The sequence below is a fragment of the Mesoplodon mirus genome, assembly GCF_964341445.2.
Source record: "Mesoplodon mirus genome assembly, chromosome: 11".
Classification (NCBI taxonomy): domain Eukaryota; kingdom Metazoa; phylum Chordata; class Mammalia; order Artiodactyla; family Ziphiidae; genus Mesoplodon; species Mesoplodon mirus.
Genome location: NC_138987.1, coordinates 52,291,819 through 52,312,411, shown reverse-complemented (window position 1 = coordinate 52,312,411; position 20,593 = coordinate 52,291,819). Strand labels below are relative to the sequence as shown.

Genomic DNA, 20,593 nt, shown 5'->3' with positions numbered 1-20,593 from the left:
CACATGATTATTTATTTAGAAATAAAACCAATTTATGGATACAAAGAGACCTTAAAATTGTCTATTTCACTTCCCTGGCCCTCTAGATGAGGAAATCATGATGAGAATACTCAGGATTAAGTGGTTTGCAGCAAATGTGGGAATAGACCCCAAGTCTCCTAACTCCGGGTCCAGAGAACTTTCTACCACACTCTACCCCACCCTGACTGTAGATAAGGAAAGAAATGAATTTGGTGAAAATGGAGATTCAGAGCTTATGTAGAAATCTGTTTCACAAGTGTGATCAAATGCATCATAAACAACAATTATTTAAAGAAGTACTAGACACATGCATTTAGTTCTGCTCCCTCCTCAAATCCAAGAACATAAAGAGATAAAGACAAAGAGAATAGAATTAGAGATAGTAACACAATTTTAGAAGATGGAGAGCAAATAGACCAATGGCAAATGGCTGAACAGACTGGAGAAAGCTCAATCCCAAACTAGGACCACATAGAAGCAACTCCATTTAAATTATAAACCCCCAAGAGGCTGAGGGTGGTGGCAACAGGTTCCTCTGGAAATGCTGGGGAAGGTGGGGTGGAGAAATGGCTGAAAGTCTGTTTAAGAAGTTTAAGACCCCCCATGGGACTTCCCTGGCGGTCCGGTGGTTAAGATTTCGCCTTCCAATGCAGGGGGTGCACGCTGAATCCCTGGTCGGGGAGCTAAGATGCCACATGCCTCGCGGCCAAAAAACCAAAACATAAAACAGAAGCAATATTGTAACAAATTTCATAAAGACTTTAAAAATGGTCCACATTAAAAAAAAAAAAAAACTTTAAAAAAAAAAAAAAAGAAGTTTAAGAACCCACAGTACTCTCCCTCACTCCTTGAAGACAAGTGATTGCCTCCAAACCCCCAGGCCCCATCTACAAGAAGACTGGAAATGTATTCACTGAAAAGAGCCAATAAAGGATCTTTGGACTGAAGGAGTCCAGGCATAGTTGGGGAAGGGGATTCCATACTGAAGAGATTACACAGAAAATTACTGCTGAATGGAGAGGCCCCCAGTCTTCTACTTAGCTTTCAGACTAGTCGTATTTTCTCTGGGGAATCAGATTAAAAAAAAAAAAAAAAAAAAAAAAAAAAAAAAGACCTAAAGATACTAACAACAGGATTTCCTAAACAAAACAAAAACAGCCCAGCCAGGTCTCCCTAGAGTGAAGCCCAGAATTGCCAAACCCCATCCACTATCAAAGCTAATCTAAAACAGGAGGGAACAGCAAGACTTTCCAGATATTAAGGTAAGCGCCTAACAGAGAAACAGCAAAACAACTTAGAGAAGAGAAAAATATCACAGGAAGAAATTTAAAAAAACAAAAATAAAAAATCTAGCATCTTCAGAGATCCGAGAAAAGCACATCCATGAAATAAGGACAAGATGTTATTAAAGAGAGAGAGAAATAGAGAATAAAAGAGCTCATAGAAATTAAAATGAAGGCAGATTAAAAATTCAATAAGTGGCTTGAAAGATACAATTCAGGAATGTCCAAGAAAGTTGAATAGATGACAAAGATGGAAAACAGGAAAGACCGAGAGATTGAGGGCCAATTCAGGACAGCAAATATCAAATAACAGAGTGTTCATGGTCAAAGAAAATGGAGGGGAAGACGTAATTTCCAGAATCAAAGGACATCTTTCCCCCAGAACTAAAGGACATTGTTTTCCCTTTAAAGAAAGGACAGGAGGGGCTTCCCTGGTGGCGCAGTGGTTGAGAGTCCGCCTGCCGATGCAGGGGACACGGGTTCGTGCCCCGATCCCGGAAGATCCCACGTGCCGCGGAGCGGCTGGGCCCGCGAGCCATGGCCGCGGAGCCTGTGTGTCCGGAGCCTGTGCTCCGCAACGGGAGAGGCCACAGCAGTGAGAGGCCCGCGTACAGCAAAAAAAAAAAAAAAAAAAAAAAAAAAAAAAAAAAATAAAGAAAGGACAGGAGTGGGGATGCGGGAGAATGGGGTTTCCATAGTAAAAAGGCCAACTGAGTTTCCAGCATATAAAATGCAGATAGACCTTACACAAAGGTACATCAATATGGAACTTCCAGAGAAAGGTTTCTCACATGAAGAATTTTAAGTCAGAATGACAGGAACTTCTCAAGAGCAACTATGGATGGCAGAAGTTTCAAAATTCTGAGAATAGGTGACTTCTACCTTAGAATTATAAACTTAGTTAAGCCATCAATTAAAAGCCAGTGGAGAACAAAGGCAATGTCAGACCTGCAAGTCTCAAAAAATTACCTCTCACACCCATTTTTCATAAGAAACTGGAGAATGTGCTCCACCAAAATGAAGAAGTAAACCAACAAAGAATAAGTCATAGTTCCAGAGACTGACGGCTCCAAAACAGGGTAGGCAAAAGGAGACCTCAGAAGGGCAGCGAAGGGGAAGCCCTAGCTGTTTTGGGGCTGAAAAAGCAACTGAGACAGAGAGATCAGAAGGCTCTGGAGAAATTTGCCCCAAAATATGAATCTGGTAGATTCTCTATATGGTTGAGTAATTTAGAGAGAAGATTTACAGCTGGGGTAGAGTCTGAGGTTGACTATTCATAAGTACATCAAGAATTAAGAGATTAAAAAAAAATCAATATCTGCTGGGTAGTCTTGAGAGGAAAAGCAATCAAACGATATTACAGGGCTCTCCTGTAGATAGTATTATACAGTCATAATGAAGAAAACACTGCATATTGATCTCACCAAAATTACAATACAATTACAGTTGAGAGCGGAGTGGGTGGAAGAGTTTGTGTGAGGAGGGGAGAGGGGCAGTGGTAGATGAAAGGGAGCTAAATACTCACTTTTTCAGCAACAGGTAACTCCTCAAACTAAAAAAAAAAAATTGATAAGTAACAACACAGTATCTTAATTAAAGATATAGAAGTAATTACTAAAATAATCAGCTAAAGTTGAAAACACATGCCTCTGGAGAACAGAAAATGAAAGGGGAGATGCTGCTGTTTTTCATAACGAATCTCGAAGTAATAATTTTCTAATTAGATAAAATGCTAAAATTATACACAACTCTGACAAAAATAAAAGCTTAATTTTTTCCCTTTTTAAAAAAAATGTGGGCGTGAACTCATGTTAAACATCTCATGGGCTTCCCTGGTGGCACAGTTGTTGAGAGTCCACCTGCCAATGCAGGGGACACGTATTCGTGTCCCGGTCCGGGAGGATCCCACATGCCGCAGAGCAGCTAGGCCTGTGAGCCATGGCCTCTGGGCCTGCGCGTCCGGAGCCTGTGCTCTGCAACAGGAGAGGCCAAAAGAGTGAGAGGCCCGCGTACCACAAAAAAAAAACACAAAAAAAACCCTCATGATATGACATGACACTTATCAACATTAAGAATCCCTGTTCCACACACTGTGACATAAATCACAGCAAGATCCTTTTTGACCCGCCTCCTAGAGAAATGGAAATATAAACAAAAATAAACAAATGGGACTTAATGAAACTTAAAAGCTTTTGCACAGCAAAGGAAACCATAAACAAGACGAAAAGACGACCCTCAGAATGGGAGAAAATATTTGCAAATGAAGCATCTGACAAAGGATTAATCACCAAAATTTACAAGCAGCTCATGCAGCTCAATATCAAAAAAACAAACAACCCAATCCAAAAATGGGCAGAAGATCTAAATAGACATTTCTCCAAAGAAGAGATACAGATTGCCAACAAACACATGAAAGGATGCTCAACATCACTAATCATTAGAGAAATGCAAATCTAAACTACAATGAAAAAAAAAAAAACTACAATGAGGTATCACCTCACACGGGTCAGAGTGGCCATCATCAAAAAATCTAGAAACAATAAATGCTGGAGAGGGTGTGGAGAAAAGGGAACACTCTTGTACTGTTGGTGGGAATGTAAATTGATACAGCCACTATGGAGAACAGTATGGAGGTTCCTTAAAAAACTACAAATAGAACTACCATACAACCCAGCAATCCCACTACTGGGCATATACCCTGAGAAAACCATAATTCAAAAAGAGACATGTGAAACATGACTCAAAAAAAGAGTCATACGAAACAATGTTCATTGCATCTCTATTTACAATAGCCAGGACATAGAAGCAACTGAAGTGTCCATCAACAGATGAATGGATAAAGAAGATGTGGCACATATATACAATGGAATATTACTCAGCCATAAAAAGAAACGAAATTGAGTTATTTTTAGTGAGGTGGATGGACCCAGAGTCTGTCGTACAGAGTGAAGTAAGTCAGAAAGAGAAAAACAAATACCGTATGCTAACACATATATATGGAATATAAGAAAAAAAATGGTCACGAAGAACCTAGGAGCAAGATAGGAATAAAGACACAAAACCTACTAGAGAATGGACTTGAGGATACGGGGAGGGGGAAGGGTAAGCTGGGACAAAGTGAGAGAGTGGCATGGACATATATACACTACCAAATGTAAAATAGATAGCTAGTGGGAAGCTGCCACATAGGACAGGGAGATCAGCTCAGTGCTTTGTGACCACTTAGAGGGGTGGGATAGGGAGGGTGGGAGGCAGGGAGATGCAAGAGGGAAGAGATATGGGGACACATGTGTATGTATAGCTGATTCACTTTGTTATAAAGCAGAAACTCACACCATTGTAAAGCAATTATACTCCAATAAGGATGTTAAAAAAATTAAATTAAATTAAAATAAAATAAAATTTAAAAAAAGAATCCCTGTTCCAGCACCTACTATGTGTCAGCGTCGTGCTAGATGCAGAAGACACACAGCTAATAAAGCAGAAAAAGTCTCTTTTCAGGGAACTTATATTCTATAATAACAACTAAGCATAAATCCTTTTAAAATAATTGATTCTGCTTAGTGATAACGAAATAAGGTGGTTATGATACAGAATAAGAGAAGGAAGTATTTTGGGCAGTGTGGTCAGAGGAGGCTCCCTGGCGGGTGATATTTAAGTTGAGACCTGAAGGATGAGACAGACTTGGCCGTGCAGGACTAAAGAAGAACATTGCGAGGGGGAAGGGGTGGCAGGGAGAGCAGGCCAAGGGTTCTGAACCCTTGGTGTGTTGAAGGACACGGTTAAAGGCCATCAGTGTAACTGAAGAGTTGAAGAAGTTAGAGGCTGGGGAATAAAATGAGGCTGAAGAGGAGGCAGGGGGATATGACACACACACTGCCAGGTAGGCAGTATGTGGCATCACAGCATTTTAGAGCACTCTGCTGTGGCAAGAGCAGAAACAACAGACCAGTTACTAGATACTGTTGAGATCCCTCATTGAAAACCTACTAACAATGAGTCATGCTGTCATCAGCAGCAGCCCCCCACCCCGTTTCCTGAAGATGGCACTTGCTCCCTGGATTGGCAGTGAGCAGAGGTCCCAAGAAGGGCTTGTGCCCCAAACAGCTCCCACAGGGCTGCCTGAGACCCCACCTTGGGGCCCGTGTGGCTTCCTTTCAAGTGGCGTCTCATGGAGGGCAAGAGGCTTTTCACTTGGCAAACCCAGTGTTGGTGCAAAGACCTGAGAGGTGATGCTTGTGAGGGCTCAGAGTGTGGCAGAGCAGGTACAAGTCCTGCCTTCCCCTCACGCTGTGTGACCTTGGGCACATGTGCAAACTCTCTGAACCTCCATTTCCTCATCATATTGTGACGATCAAACAAGAGGACAAGTCTTCTCAGGAGGCTTCTCAGATCACTGAATCCACCCCCCACTTCCCCTCCCCCCAAATCTATATAATTTAGCTATGCAAAAAAAAAAAAAAAAAAAAGAGTTGGCCTACGACAGTAGTAGTAGAGATAGAGAAGACAAATTCAAAATATATTTTAAAGATAGAACTAAAAGTACTGGGGCAAAGGGGGACAATGAAGGAGAAACACAGGATGACACCCAAGTTTCTGACTTTGGAAACTGGCAAGATGGTGGTGCCATTTACTAAGATGGCCAAGATGGGATGTGGAAAGGCAGATTCAGGGAGATGGGATACAGAAGCGAAACAAGACTTCCTCCTTGAGCATGAGACATCCAAAGAGACGTCAAGGAGGCAGTCAGATGTGGAGTCTGGAGGTCAGAACAGGTCACTGTTGGACACATACATACACTGGGGAGTCATCAGCTCATTGACAGCATGTAAAGCCCTGGGAACAGATGACCATGTAGAGGAAGAAGAGGGCCTAAGCCACATCCTGAAGAACTCTCCACATTCAGAGGTCCCCAAAAGAAGAAGACGCCCGCAAAGGAATAAGGAACGGCCAGTAGGGATGGCGGAAGCCAAGTTAGGAGGGAATTTCAAGAGCAGAATGGAAAACTGTGCTAAAGCTACTCAGAGACCTAGTAAGACAGGATAGGAATGCATCCATTGGAGACGGCAACACATAGGACTTGAATGACCCTGAGAAACTGCACAAGAGTGATGGGAAAAGATATCAGACTGTCAGAGTGAAGAGAAAATGAGTAATGAAAAGCTACAGTACATCTAGACGATTTAGAAATTCTGCCTAAAAGCAGAGCAGAGAAATGGGGTGAGAGACAGACAGGGATATTAGGGTATAGGAAGATATTTGGCTCTTTAATTTTTAATATAGGGGTACCAGAACATTAATTCCCTTATTCCTTCAGTCGTTCAGAAAATACGTATTAAACACCAGCACAACACCCTTAGGGAGCTTACAGTCTACCAGGGGACAGAGGCAATAAACAAATACTCATATACTAATTTCAGGTGGGGAGAAATGCATTGAAAACAAATAAAGCACATGAAGGGGATACAGAGTAACAGTGATATTTTAGATGAGTCGGGGGGCCGGCTCAGAGGGGGTGGCATTTGAGGGAGAACTAAATGAAGTGCAGGAGCAGGAATCCTAGACAGGAAGGGGTGGGGAGGTGAGAAGAGATGGACAGGAAGATATGGACAATATTCTTGGCAGTGGGGGGTAGCATGTCAGGGCACAGAGAGAGGACAGTATGTCTGGGGCACCTCAAGAGACAGGCAGGGTGGGAAGAGATGGGGACAGAGAGTTAGCAAGGGCCTTAAATACAACAGGGCTGAGAGTTCAAACTGTATACTGTTTGTAGGGAATCCAATGCAGGTCGTATAAAAGTCTAACACAGGGCTTCCCTGGTGGCGCAGTGGTTGGGAGTCCACCTGCCGATGCAGGGGACGCGGGTTCATGCCCCGGTCCGGGAAGATCCCACATGCCGCGGAGCGGCTGGGCCCGTGAGCCATGGCCGCTGAGCCTGTGCGTCCGGAGCCTGTGCTCCGCAGCAGGAGGGGCCGCAGCAGTGAGAGGCCCATGTACCGCAAAAAAAAAAAAAAAAAAAAAAAAAGTCTAACATAGAGGATCACTGTGACTGTTGCGTGAACTTGGAGCAAGAGGTACATAACAGAGGCTCACTTAGGAAGTAGCTGCAGAAGTCCCAGAAGACTTTGGTGGTGACCTGGGCTTGGATTTAGGCATGGGGGTGGGAGATGAGGAGCACTTGGATTTAGGATGGATGCTAACGGCTCGAATATGAGGTGGGAGAGAAAGACAGGGATCAAGGATGACTCCAGGTTCGTGGCTGAGCAACTGGGTAGAGTCGTTGCTGAGATGAGAAACAGTGGAAGAAGTGCAGGGTTAGAAAAGAAATCAAGACTTGGGTTTTGGGCCTGTTAAGTTTGAGATGTCTATTAGACAACCAAGTAATGAGATAAAACAGGCAGCTAGCTGGAAAGCAAGGGAGAGACCGGGCACTAGAGGTAAGCATATGAGATCATCAACATGTAGATTTAAGGTATTTAAGGCCCTGGAAATGAAGGAGAGCACCTATGGAGTACATTAAGATGGGGAAGAGGTCAGAGAACAAAGGCCTTGGCGCTGCAAAGTTTAGGGGCCAGGAATGGGGAGAGACGGATCTAGCAGAGGAGACAGAAAAAACAAGCGAGTTGTGAACAGAATCAAGATGCAGGAACATCACAGAAGCCAAGGAAAGAAAGAATTTCAGGAAGGAGGGAGTGGTCGACCATGTCCTGGGCTGCTGAGATAAGCGCCGGCTCCAAAAGAAAGTGCAGGGGCTTCAGTGACTCATGATGAATGAAAAATGCTCTGAGATAACATTCCTTCCCCATAAGTGTACTCAGACTACGTAGTTATCTGGAATAGGAACCTTCAGTTCATCTAGAACACCAAGGCTCTGTCTCCATGAATGCCTCATCACATGGCAAGCCCTCCTTCAGGATTCTCCCAGCCAGCAACCCAGGAGATCCCTGTGTCTGTGAAATGGCAACAGCTCAAAAATGGGGAAGCAGACAGTGCTCAGAACCAAGAGAATCAGATATGCTAGAGCAGGACAGAACTCTTCTACAGGTTTCTACATTTTTCTAACTCACAGCCTGTAAGAGGAAAATTAACAAAATTATTCCTCCCATCTCACATGCTAACTGAAACTAGAATAGCTGCATTTTCGGCAATTCTGATTTATTGTTTCTAACCCCTTTTTTTCCCCACTATGCTTTGCTCATGTTGTAGTCCCTGACTTTGAAAATCAGATTTATTGAAGTGTAACTTATATACAGTAAAAATGGACCCTTTCTAAGCTGGATGCATTTTGACGAACATAAACAATCACATAACCTCTGCCACAATAAACACATAGACCATTTCCATCACCTCAGAAAGTTTCCTTTTGCCCTTCTGCAGTCAGTCTCCTCTGCTCTTCAATGATCTGTCCTCAGCAAGCAAGGATCTAATTTCTGTAATTTACAGTTTTGCCTTTATAGAACGTCACATAATTGGAATCAAAAAGGATGCAGGCTTTTATGTCTGGATTTTTCACCTGGCACAATGCTTTTGAAACTTAGCCATGTTGTTGCCCCTATCAGAAATTTGTTCTTTTTTGCTTCTGAATAGTATTCCACAGAGTGGATGTACCACAGTTTATCCATTCACCAGTTGATGGACATTTGTTTCCAGATTTTAGCTATTATGAATAAAACTTTCTACAAACTTTTGTTAAAATGTCTTATGTGGACACAGGTTTTCATTTTCTCTTGGGTCAGTACCCAGAAGTGGGATTGCTGGGCCAGGTAGCACCTAGCTTTTACTAAGAATAGCTAAATACTTCCTGAGCACTTACTTTGCAACATGCAAAGTTCTAAGCTCTTAACAGGCCTGATAGTTATACAGTTCTTAAAACAGCAATCAAGTTATTACTGTTCTTGTTTTACTTAGGAGGAAACTAAGGCACAAAGAGGTTAGGTCACTTGCCCACCATCACACAGCTAGTGTGTAGCAGAGCCAGGATTCTCAAATTCAGGAATTGCAGGGCAAAGCACAAACTATCAACTATTTTGCTTTGCTGCCTCCCTCAAGTCAAAGGCATGATGTCTGAGAGAGATCACAAAATTCTGACACTATATGGCTTGCGGCCAAACATAGCCACTGCTGACAATTCCTTTCCTCCCTTTAAAATCATGACAATGAATACACTGGAACTCTGAGGGTCACTGTAATAACAACATGTCATTTTAAAGTCAGAACTTTATAGGATAATGTTGGGAAATGCTTTTAACTGTGTCACAGAAGTTTGTATATATTAACTTACTGGTGTTTAATAACAACTCTAGGGGGCTTCCCGGGTGGCGCAGTGGTTAAGAATCCACCTGCCAATGCAGGGGACACGGATTCGAGCCCTGGTCCGCGAAGATACCACATGCCAGGGAGCAACTAAACCCCTGTGCCACGACTACTGAGCCTGCGCTCTAGAGCCCGCAAGCCACAACTACTGAAGCCCACATGTCACAACAACTGAAGCCCGTGCGCCTAGAATCTGTGCGGCGCAACAAGAAGCCACCACAATGAGAAGCCTGCACACCACAACGAAGAGTAGCCCCCACTCGCCGCAACTAGAGAAAGCCTGCGCATAGCAACGAAGACCCAACGCAGCCAAAAATTAATTAATTAATTAATTAATTAATTAAATCTATTTTAAAAAAAACTCTAGGAGAAGCTAAAGTCAGCCCTCCTCTTTCACCAGCATGGCAAATACTCAGAGTTAGTAACAAGGCTCTTTTGGAGACGTCTCCACCCTCATGACATGAAAGGCCATGTCAGGGGAAAAATACAAGGACTCTGGAATCAGATAGATCTGTTTTCAAATTTCAGCTCTGCTTCCTAGTGGACAGGTGCGTACAGACCTCCTCACAAGCAAAAATTGCTGTGAATAATTCCTAATTTGCAGCACAGCCATAAAGATTCGACAGCACAACATGGGTGAAGACACTGAACATGGTGTCTTACATATTTAATAAACCCTTCCTTTCCCTCCTTCCTCGTCTCTTCCAGAATGTACTGTTGAGCCTCCGAAATTAGTGAGATAGAAGTTGGTTACGTAGCAAAAACCTTTATTGGTTTAACTTTTCATCCAAGTAGCAGCAAAGGAGAGACTGGAAAGTGGTTCTTTAAAATTTCTCATCTTAAAAAAAAAGTTATGCAAACTTTGCATTTTATTTCACGATATAATGAAATTATTTTAATATAAAAATGTTGTATATTTACCTCCAGCTAAGTCACTTAGCTTTCTCTGGAAAATTTTAAGGATATTTGTTTTGGGAAGATTTCCCCTGATAAATGGCGGCTTTATTTACACGCTGCCACACTGCCACTTACCTGGGATGTGAAGACTCCCAATTATAAAGCATGAACCCACGAAGTCTTACTAAGACTTCAAAAAGATTTCACGCACTTGGGTCATTATTGGCTACTGTCTGCAATCTCTTTACGTCATTTTAACATCTATCCTACAATACAGCCCAGTTTGCAGTCTTGGCTCCAAAAACTTATAACTCTGAATTCTCCAAATGAGAAAAACAGCTACTTTCTGTTACCACTTTGTGCAGCCTCCTGGCTACCTGTAAGGTAAACAGATCCTGGTTGTAATCTGCTTTCTGAGACAAATCTCTGTAACAGCTACAACAGTAAACATAAATACTGCAAATCTGGAAACTTATTTCAAATAACAAGAAGACACGGGACAAGCATGACCTTAAGTAAACTGAGATGACAGAGGAGTGATAGTTTTTTGTTGTTGTTGTTTTTTATTGTTCAGTTACATATTTTTTTTCAGATTATTTTCCATTATGGGTTATTATAAGATATTGAATATAGTTCCCTGTGTTATACAGGAAATCCTTCTTGCTTATCTATTTTATGTATAGTAGTATGTATCTGTTAATCCCATACTCTTAATTTATCCCTCCCCACTCCCTTTCCCTGTTGGTAACCGTAAGTTTGTTTTCTATGTCTGTGAGTCTTTTTCTATTTTGTATATAGATTCATTTGTATTATTTTTTAGATTGACATATAAGTAATATATAATATTTGCTTTCTCTGCCTACTTACTTTGCTTAGTATGATATTCTCTAGGTCTATCCATGTTGCTGCAAATAGCAATATTTTATTCTTTTTATGGTTGAGTAATATTACAGTGTGTGTGTGTATACATATATGTGTGTGTGTGTATATATATATATATATATACACCACATCTTCTTAAGCCAATCATCTGTTGAGGGCACTTGGATTGTTTCCATGTCCTGGCTACTGTAAATAGTGCTGCGATGAACATTGGGGTGCAAGTATCTTTTCAAATTAGAGTTTTCACCTTTTCTGGATATATGCCCAGGAGTGGGATTTCTGGATCACATGGTAGCTCTATTTTTAGTTTTTTAAGGAAATTCCATACTGTTCTCCATAGTGGCTGTACCAATCTACATTCCCACTAACAGTGTAAGAGGGTTCTCTTTTCTCCACCCTCTCTCCAGCATTTATCATTTGTAGACTTTTTGATGATAGCCATTCTGACTGGTGTGAGGTGATACCTCACTGTGGTTCTGATTTGCACTTCTCTCATAAATAGTGATGCTGAGCATCTTTTCATATGCCTGTTGGTCATCTGTGTATCTTCTTTGGAGAAATGTCTATGTAGGTCTTCTGCCAATTTTTTGATTGGGTTAGCGTTTGTTTGTTTGTTTTGTATTTAGTTATATGAGCTGTTTGTATATTTTAAATATTAATCCCTTGTTGGTCACATCCTTTGCAAATATTTTCTCCCATTTCAGAGGTTGTCTTTTTGTTTTGTTGATGGTTTCCTTTGCTATGCAAAAGCTTTTTAAGTTTGATTAGGTCACATCTGTTGATTTTTGCTCTTCTTTTGTCTTGGGAGACTGATCTAAGAAAATATTGCTATGATTTATATCCAAGAATGTTTCACCTATGTTCTCTTCTAGGAGTTTTGTGGTGTCATGTCTTATATTTAGGTCTTTAAGCCATTTTGAGTTTATTTTTGTAATATGGAGTGAGGGAGTGCTCTAATTTTACTAATTTGCATGTAGCTGTCCAGCTTTCCCAACACCACTTGCTGAAGAGATTGTCTTTTCTCCAACGTATATCCTTGCCACCTTTGGTGTAGATTAATTGACTGTGGGCGTGCGGGTTTATTTATGGGCTCTCTATTCTGTTCCATTGGTTCTCATGTGTGTTTCTGTGCCAATACCACCCTGTTTTGATTACTGTAGCTTTGTAGTACTGTCTAAAGTCTGGTGGGGGGAGCATGTTATGCCTCCAGCTTTGTTCTTTTTCTTCAGTATTGCTTTGGCAATTCTGGGTCATTTGTGGTTCCATATAAATTTTAGAATTATTTGTTCTAGGTCTGTGAAAAATGTCATGGATTTTAATAGGAATCACATTAAATCTGTAGATTGCTGAGGGTAGTATGGCCATTTTAACAATGTTAAATCTTCCAATCCAAGAGCATGGGATACCTTTCTATTTCTTTAAATCACCTTCAACTTCCTTTATCAACGTTTCATAGTTTTCAGCATATAGGTCTTTCACCTCCTTAGTTAAGTTTATTCATAGTTTTTTGTTGTTTTTGTTTTTTTCCCCAGTGTGATTTTAAATGGGATCATTTTTTCACTTTCTCTTTCTGATATTTTGTAAGTGTAAAGAAATGCAACAGACTTCTGTATATTAATCTTGAATCCTGCTACCTTGCTGAATTCATTTATCAGTTCTAATAGGTTTTGTGTGGCATCTTTAGGCTTCTCTATATAGAGTATCACGTCATCTGCAAGTAACGATTTTACCTCTTCTCTTCCAATCTGGATACCTTTTATTTCTTTTGCTTGTCTGATTGCTGTGGCTAGAACTTCCAATACTATGTTAAATAGAAAGGGTGAGAGTGGGCATCCTTGTCTTGTTCCTGAATTTGGGAGAAAGGCTTTCAGCTTTCACTATTATGTATTATGTTGGCTGTGGGTTTGTCATAAATGACTTTTACTATGTTGAGATATGTTCCCTCTGTACCCACTTTGGTAAGAGTTTTTATCATGAAGCGATGTTGAATTTTATCAAATGCTTTTCTTGCATCTATTGAGATGATCATATGATTTTTGTCTTTTCTTTTGTTAATGTGGTATACCACATTGATTGATTCGTGTATGTTGAACCATCCAGGCTACCCTGGAATGAATCCAATTTGATCATGATGTATGATCCTTTTTATGCATTACTGCATTCAGTTTGGTAATATTTTGTTGGGGATTTTTACATCTATATTCATCAAAGATATTGTCCTGTAATTTTCTTTTTTTGTAATGTCTTTGTCTGGCTTTGGTATCAGGGTGATAGTGGTTTCATAGATGAATTTGGGAGTGTTCTCTCCTCTTTAATCTTTTGGAATAGTTTGAGAAGGACTGGGATAAGTTCTTCTTTGTATGTTTGGCAGAATTCCTCAGTGAAGGCTTTCAGTCCTATACTTTTGTTTGCAGGGAGTTTGGGGGTTTTTTTAAATTACAGATTCTATTTCACTTCTAGTGATTGGTCTGTTCAAATTATGTGTTTCTTCTTGACTCAATTTTGACAGGCTATATATTTCTAGAAACTTGTCCCTTTCTTCTAGGTTGTCCAACTTGTTCATAGTATTTTCTTATTATTTTTTGTATTTCTGTGGTATTGGTTTTTACTTCTCCTCTTTCATTTCTTATTTTGTTTATTTGGGTCCTCTCTCTTTTCTTCTTGGTGATCCTGGCTAGAGGTTTGTTGATTTTGTTTATTTTTCAAAAAAACAGCTCTTGGTTTTATTGATTTTTCTATTGTTTCCTTGATCTCTGTTTTATTTATTTCCTCTCTGATCTTTATTATTTCCTTCCTTCTGCTAACCTTGGGTTTTGTTTGACCTTCTTTTTCTAGTTCTTTTAGGTGGTAGGTTAGGCTGTTTGAGATTTTTCTTGTTTCTTAAGGAAGGCCTGTATTGCTAATGAATGTCACTCTTAGAACTGCTTTTGCTGCATCGTATAGATTTTGTAAGGCTGCGTTTTCATTGCCATTTCTCTTGAAGTATTTTCTGATTCCCTCTTTAATTGCCTTGTTGACCCACTGCTTTTTTGGAGCATGTTATTTAGTCTCCATGTGATCATTTTCTTCATGGTTTTTTTTTAAATTAATTATTAAATTAATTATTTATTTATTTGGCTGTGTTAGGTCTTCGTTTCTGTGCGAGGGCTTTCTCCAGTTGCAGTGAGCGGGGGCCACTCTTCATCGCGGTGTGCGGGCCTCTCACTGTTGTGGCCTCTCCCGTTGTGGAGCACAAGCTCCGGACACGCAGGCTCAGTAGTTGTGGCTCACAGGCCCAGCCACTCCGCAGCATGTGGGATCTTCCCGGACTGGGGCATGAACCCATGTCCCCTGCATCAGCAGGTGGACTCCCAACCACTGCGCCACCAGGGAAGCCCTTCAAATACATTTTCAATCCCCTTCTCTCTTTCTTTATCTCTGGAACCTCTATTACGCATAGGTTGGCGTGCTTTATATTATCCTATAAATCTCGTATGTTGCTTTTTTTTTTCCCTTTTGCAGTACGCGCGCCTCTCACTGTTGTGGCCTCTCCCGTTGCAGAGCACAGGCTCCGGACACGCAGGCCCAGAGGCCATGGCTCATGGGCCCAGCCGCTCCGCGGCACGTGGGATCCTCCCGGACCGGGGCACGAACCCGTGTCCCCTGCCTCGGCAGGCGGACTCTCAACCACTGCGCCACCAGGGAAGCCCCTGTTGCTTTTTTTTTTTTTTCATTTTTCTTTCTGTCTGCTGTTCTGTTGGGTGATTTCCATTATTCTATCTACCAGATCACTTATTCATTCTTCTGTGTTATTTAGTCTGCTATTCATTGCTTTTAGATCAGTTTTTATCTTGGCAATTGAATTGTCTAATTTTGATTGCTTCCTAATTCTAGTTTCTAGTTTCTTGTTACAGTGACCTGCATTTCTTTCTTAATTCCTTTAGCATTTTCATTACCTCCTTTTTGAACTCAGGGTCAAGTACACTGAGTTTGTTCTTTCAGGGGATTTCTCTTGTTCTTTTAATTGTGAGTAATTCCTTTGCTTTTTCATTTACTTACACTTCTTATATTTACATTACATACATTTCTCTGTCTCTATGAATTTAGGAGAAATAGTTATCTACTTTGTTCTTGAAGGGCTGTTTTTATGTGGGAGCATTCCTGTGCAGGCTATGAGTCCAATATTTTTGGTGCTAGGGCTGTTTTTGGTATGAATGCCTGCCACATCTTTCCTCAGAGTGTGCTGGACATTATCCCCTTGATAGGGGGTTGACTGCTGTTCTGGTGTCCAGATCCTGCACTGGGTGTTGGGTGACGCCTCCTATTTGCTCCATGGCTGTCACAGCCCTGTCAGTGGTGAGGCCTGCTCCCCACTTGTTGCAGTAGAAGTCCTGAGGGTCAGGTTCAATAAAGCTCCATTGTACTTAAGTATATGCTCTGCCCCCAAGGAGGCGAGCCCTGAAGCAAGTGAGACCCATTGTGGTCACGGCAAACCTACGTGCTACCCATGCAGGTGTCCAAGGTTTTGCCCAGAAGCAGCCCAAGGCCACATTCCTTTCTCTGTTGTATTCATCCCAGACCTAGTACTAAGCTGGTGGAGGAGGCTGGAGCATCGTAGCTGCAGGAATTGTGGTTGTGCTGTGGCCTGGGACCTGTGCTGCCTCTGTGGCAGCCTCTTCCTGGACCTGTCCACCCCAGATCCAGCTCCAAGCTGTGGTGTGAGGTGGGCTTAACTACAGCACTCCTGCTGAGAAAGGAACTGCTGCATACTCCTATCCAGGGGCTGTCCACTGAGGACATGGGACTCTGTGATGCCACCAACCACCACGTGTGCACGCCAACAAAGTCCACTGCTGCCCAGATCTGGCCCCACTGTTGGAGGGCTGATAATGAGCTCAGATGTCAGCCCCACCCCAACTCTGTACATGCTCACAAAGCCTGCACCACCGGAGCCGCGCCCTGCTGTTAGCAAGCTGACAGTGGGGTTCCGTTGGTGGACCCACGTCCCACCCTACATGCACTAACAATGGACCACACTTCAGGCCCTCCAGCCTGTCTCCAAGCAGCTAGACCAAGTCCTCTCCCAAGGTCCCTTCGCTGCAGCTTCAGCACTTTAGCACATACTAGCAGCCCTGCCCGGCGTGCATTTCAGGCTTGGAAGTGCAGCAAGGTGGTGGTAGTCAGCATCAGGGCTGGTCTCTCTCTACTCTGATTGCTAGCAAGCCAGCATGTACACATGCCTCATGAGCAGAGTCCAGGCCCCTCCAGCTCCCTATCTGTCCCAGTGGGCCTCCCAGCAGACAGGGGAGTTTCATACAGCAAGGGCCTGCCTGTGTGGACACACCCTCCTTTACAGATCCCCCCAGGGGTGCTGGTCCCATTCTGATGCCTTTTTTTTTTTTTTTTTTTTGGTCCTACTCAGTTACATGGGATCTTTCTTTCAGCTTTGGTCATTTAAGAGATCTTCTGCCACTGTCTGGCTGGTTTTTTGTGAGTTGTCCTATGTGTAGATGTAATTTTTGATGTGCTTACAGGGGGAGGTGAGTTCTACATCCTCCTACTCTGCCATCTTGATCTCCCCAATAGTTTTTTACTCAGTTGAAAAGACGTTAACATATTAATCCTGAGAAGCCAAAGGATTTAATTCAGCTATGCTAGTGGATGTGGTTGCTCAGTTATATATGCATTATGATAAAGGAAATAATTTAGTCCTTAAAACATTTTTATGAAAGAGCATTTTCATTTTGTCTTAAGATAATGCCATATGCCCCCTTTCACTGACGCCACATACACTTGTAAGTATGTTATTCGGAAGTCCCTGGATATTATAAATACCCTGAGCAACGTGTAAAGTCACAGAAATCTTGCTTTCATTATTTTGTCATCAAAATCCCCTTGACAAACGTTTTTTCCCCCCCTCAACTCTCTCTCCTGGAAGGCAAGGGTGGGAATTCCTTGTGTATGAGATCTTGACCCACAGCACAGTGGGCGGTCAACAGGTAACAATAACATTTGCTCTCAGAAGCTACTTTCAAAAGGAGTGGATTATTTTTAGCAATCCATGTGGGCTAATTGGTGAATAAAAAGTTAGGGAATTTCAATTCAACAAACATTATCTAGGTCCCCATTACATGCCAGCAAGTTACTGAAAGAATATGGACCTTGTCCTTCTAGAGCGGACAGTCCAAGGGGAAGGGGAAGGAGGGTGGTTCAAATATAAAGGAAGGACATCTTACCCAGGCCGGATGGGAGAGTGGCAGGAGCCATTAAAGGCCTCTTGGAGGCAGGAACATCACCTGAAGGATGAGGAGGCATCAATAAATATAACAAACAAATATAAGGGGGCCAGGTAGGCAGCAGAAAGACCAGTCAGAGACATCAGACCTGAGTCCCAGACCTGCTTTTGCAACAACCAGGATCTGACCTTGAGCAAGCCATTTGACCTTTCTAGTTCTCCTTTTCCTTATCTATGATATGCAATGGTTAGATTATGTCAGTTGACCTTAACCCTTGCTGTGCATCAGAAATCACCTGGGATCTTTCTAAAAATCCTGGATCCTTCCCCCCAGAATGTGGTTTTAATTGGTGGGGCAGCAGTGTTTTGGGCAAGAGCTTCCTAGGTGATGCTAGCCTGCAGCCCAGGCTGAGAACCACAGGCTGAGATGAGCTCTCAAGCCTATGGTTCTCAACCCTTAGTCACAATAACATCCTCCCAGTGCAGGCTGCATTCCCAACAATTAGGCGAGACTCTCTGGGGAGGTGGGACCCAGGCATCGGTATTTCTGAAAGTTCCCAGGCTGATTCTGTGGTGCAGGCCAGATTGAGAACCACTGTTCTAGGCCCTCTCACAACTTCAGTTTCCTATATGGCCAATGAAAGATGGGAAAAGGAAGGAAAGAGAAGCCAGTTTCTCCCATAAGAATGAGAATTCTTATGTCAAATTAAAAAGAGAACTGAGTGCCAAAAGCCCCCAATGGATTTTATATAGAGTTGTAACACACAGTAGGGTTGATTTTGGACATGTGCATAATTCATGTTGATGCATGACAGGTAGAAAATGTCCACTCCAAAATGCTCTCAGTTCTAAATTCAAAATTCCAAGGACTACATCTATAAAGTGACTCCATGGTGTGTTCTCTGCAATACTTAGAATATGATTTGCATGGTTGACTGTAATATGAACATTATATTCCCTACCCCCAAGGTTACTTAAATCCCTATTAGGCAATGGTGAACTAAACAAACAGTAATTAGAAACACTCCAGACTACCTTTTAAATCTGTTGCTAAATTATATTTTGCCTGCACCAAACTCATGTCTCACACAGCATGTCTACAAGCATCATGAAACCAAAGCCTCAGAAATATTGACGTTAATAAGAGCATAAGCCACCTCTGGGCCCTCACATGGGATTCTTCAGGGAAGTAAGGGCTCCTTAAGATGAGGGCTGTTCATTACTGTTATTTCTCACATCTGGGTAAATAAAGCACTGCCCACATGTGGTTAGAAATCCCAGGAGAAAATGAACTCTCCGGAGGTCTGGAAACAAAGAACACCTCTGATCGACTGCCTCATTTCCTGAAATGAGTCAGAAATGAAAGTAATTCTTCAGAAAAGAACATCTGCATGGTGACGCAGCTTATAAAACAACGCCAGATGATACCTGTGACTAAGAGGCTGGGCCTGGGGAAGGAGAAACAGCCTGGACAACAGGGCTGGGGCCCCTGCACTGCACTTAATCTTGGAGCTGCTGCTGTTAGCTTAGAGGGTCTGAAAATCCAATGAGCGGCTGGGCGTCCTGGTCTCAGCTGTAAATCTTGATTAGTGGTAAGAATGCTCGCATGCCATTAGAAAGCTTGCCCCTCTCCGAAGGGTCGAAGCAGCCAGAAATGATGCATATGTCGGTGTGGACAAAGAAACAGCAATGCTTACAAGAAAAATGATTTTGCTTAACTAAAAATAGTCTATGCCTGCTGATTTGGAGAGCCTTTCTTCCTGAGGAGGAAGGACCGCTGTACAGAGATGACTGACCTAAGGCCGCCCAGGGAGGCCCTTCCTTCACATTATGCAGGAAGGAGAGGTTCTGACATACGGTCAGGGACTGGAGGGCAAGAAAGACAAACACCTTTCACAACAACAACTCCAGCACAAACCAAGAGACAGGAAGGTGAAAAACAACGGCTGTCGTCACCAAAATCGGACGCCAGTTATTTTTATTAGGTGGCCCATTACTATTCTTTCCATAATGGGTATTAAAAAGAAATGCATCTCCATAGTTTATAATGCTGGTGGGGGGCTGAGGAGGCTGGAAACAATCTAAATGCCCATTAATAAGTGACTAGTTAAATTAAAATCTCGTACATACACAATGGAATACTATGTAGCCATTTAAAAGAAGGCCAATCCAGAGCATGTGCAGACCCAGAGATATGTATTTCGTAGAATACATGAAGACAGGAGGAAAAAAGGCTCCTGGACTCTGTTTAGAGCTAAACAGAGTATGTAAACATGCATGTAAATGTATTTAAAGAAGCTGCCTTAGTGTAGGAGAAGGGGACTAGGAGAGTGTCATTCTTCCTTTTATACCCTCAATACAGTCTGAATTATCTTTTCAAGTACGTACCACCCCACTGCTGTTAAATAATAGGCATTAACTAGGAAGGCTATTTTTGGTTTCTTCTTTGTACTAGTCTCTCTACATATAATTTAAAACAAATGAATGTTATTTTAAATAGATATTATGGGCTGAACTATGTCTCCTCAAAATTCATATGGAGTAGCCCTAACTCCTGGTACCTCAGAATGTGACTATATTTGGAGACGGGCCTCTGAAGAGCTGATGAGTTAAAATGAGGCTGTTAGAGTGGGCCCTAATCCAATCTGATTGGAGCCCTTAGAAGAGGAGGAAGTATGGACACACAGAGAGACCTCAGGATGTTCACACACAGAGGAAAGACCATGTGAGGATGCAGCAGGAAGGTGGTGTCCACAAGCCAAGGAGAGAGGCCTCAGAAGAAACCAAATCTGTTGACACCCTGACCTTGGACTTCCAGGCTGCAGAACGGTGAGAAAATAAATTCTGTCGTTTAACCCTCCCAGTCTGGTATTTTATATGGAAGCCCTAGTACACTAACACAGTACAGGCATTCCTCATTTTATTGCACTTCTACTGCACTTTGTGGGTACCGTGTTTTTTACAAATTGAAGGCTTATGGCAA

General features: G+C 42.2%; 1 protein-coding gene across 2 annotated transcripts in view; it reads right to left on the bottom strand.

Annotated features, from left to right (window-relative positions):
- The window catches only part of ANO6 (anoctamin 6), a 212,146-nt gene that overhangs the window by 146,111 nt on the left and 45,442 nt on the right, over window positions 1–20,593 (bottom strand). Inside the window, exon 2 of one of the 2 annotated variants that reach the window (XM_082634721.1) lies at window positions 17,612–17,671. The exons of the other annotated variant lie outside the window; for it this stretch is intronic. Within the exon in view, the coding sequence (XP_082490847.1) occupies window positions 17,612–17,671 (60 nt within the window). The remainder of the gene's footprint in view (window positions 1–17,611; window positions 17,672–20,593) is intronic. 2 annotated transcript variants of the gene reach the window in all.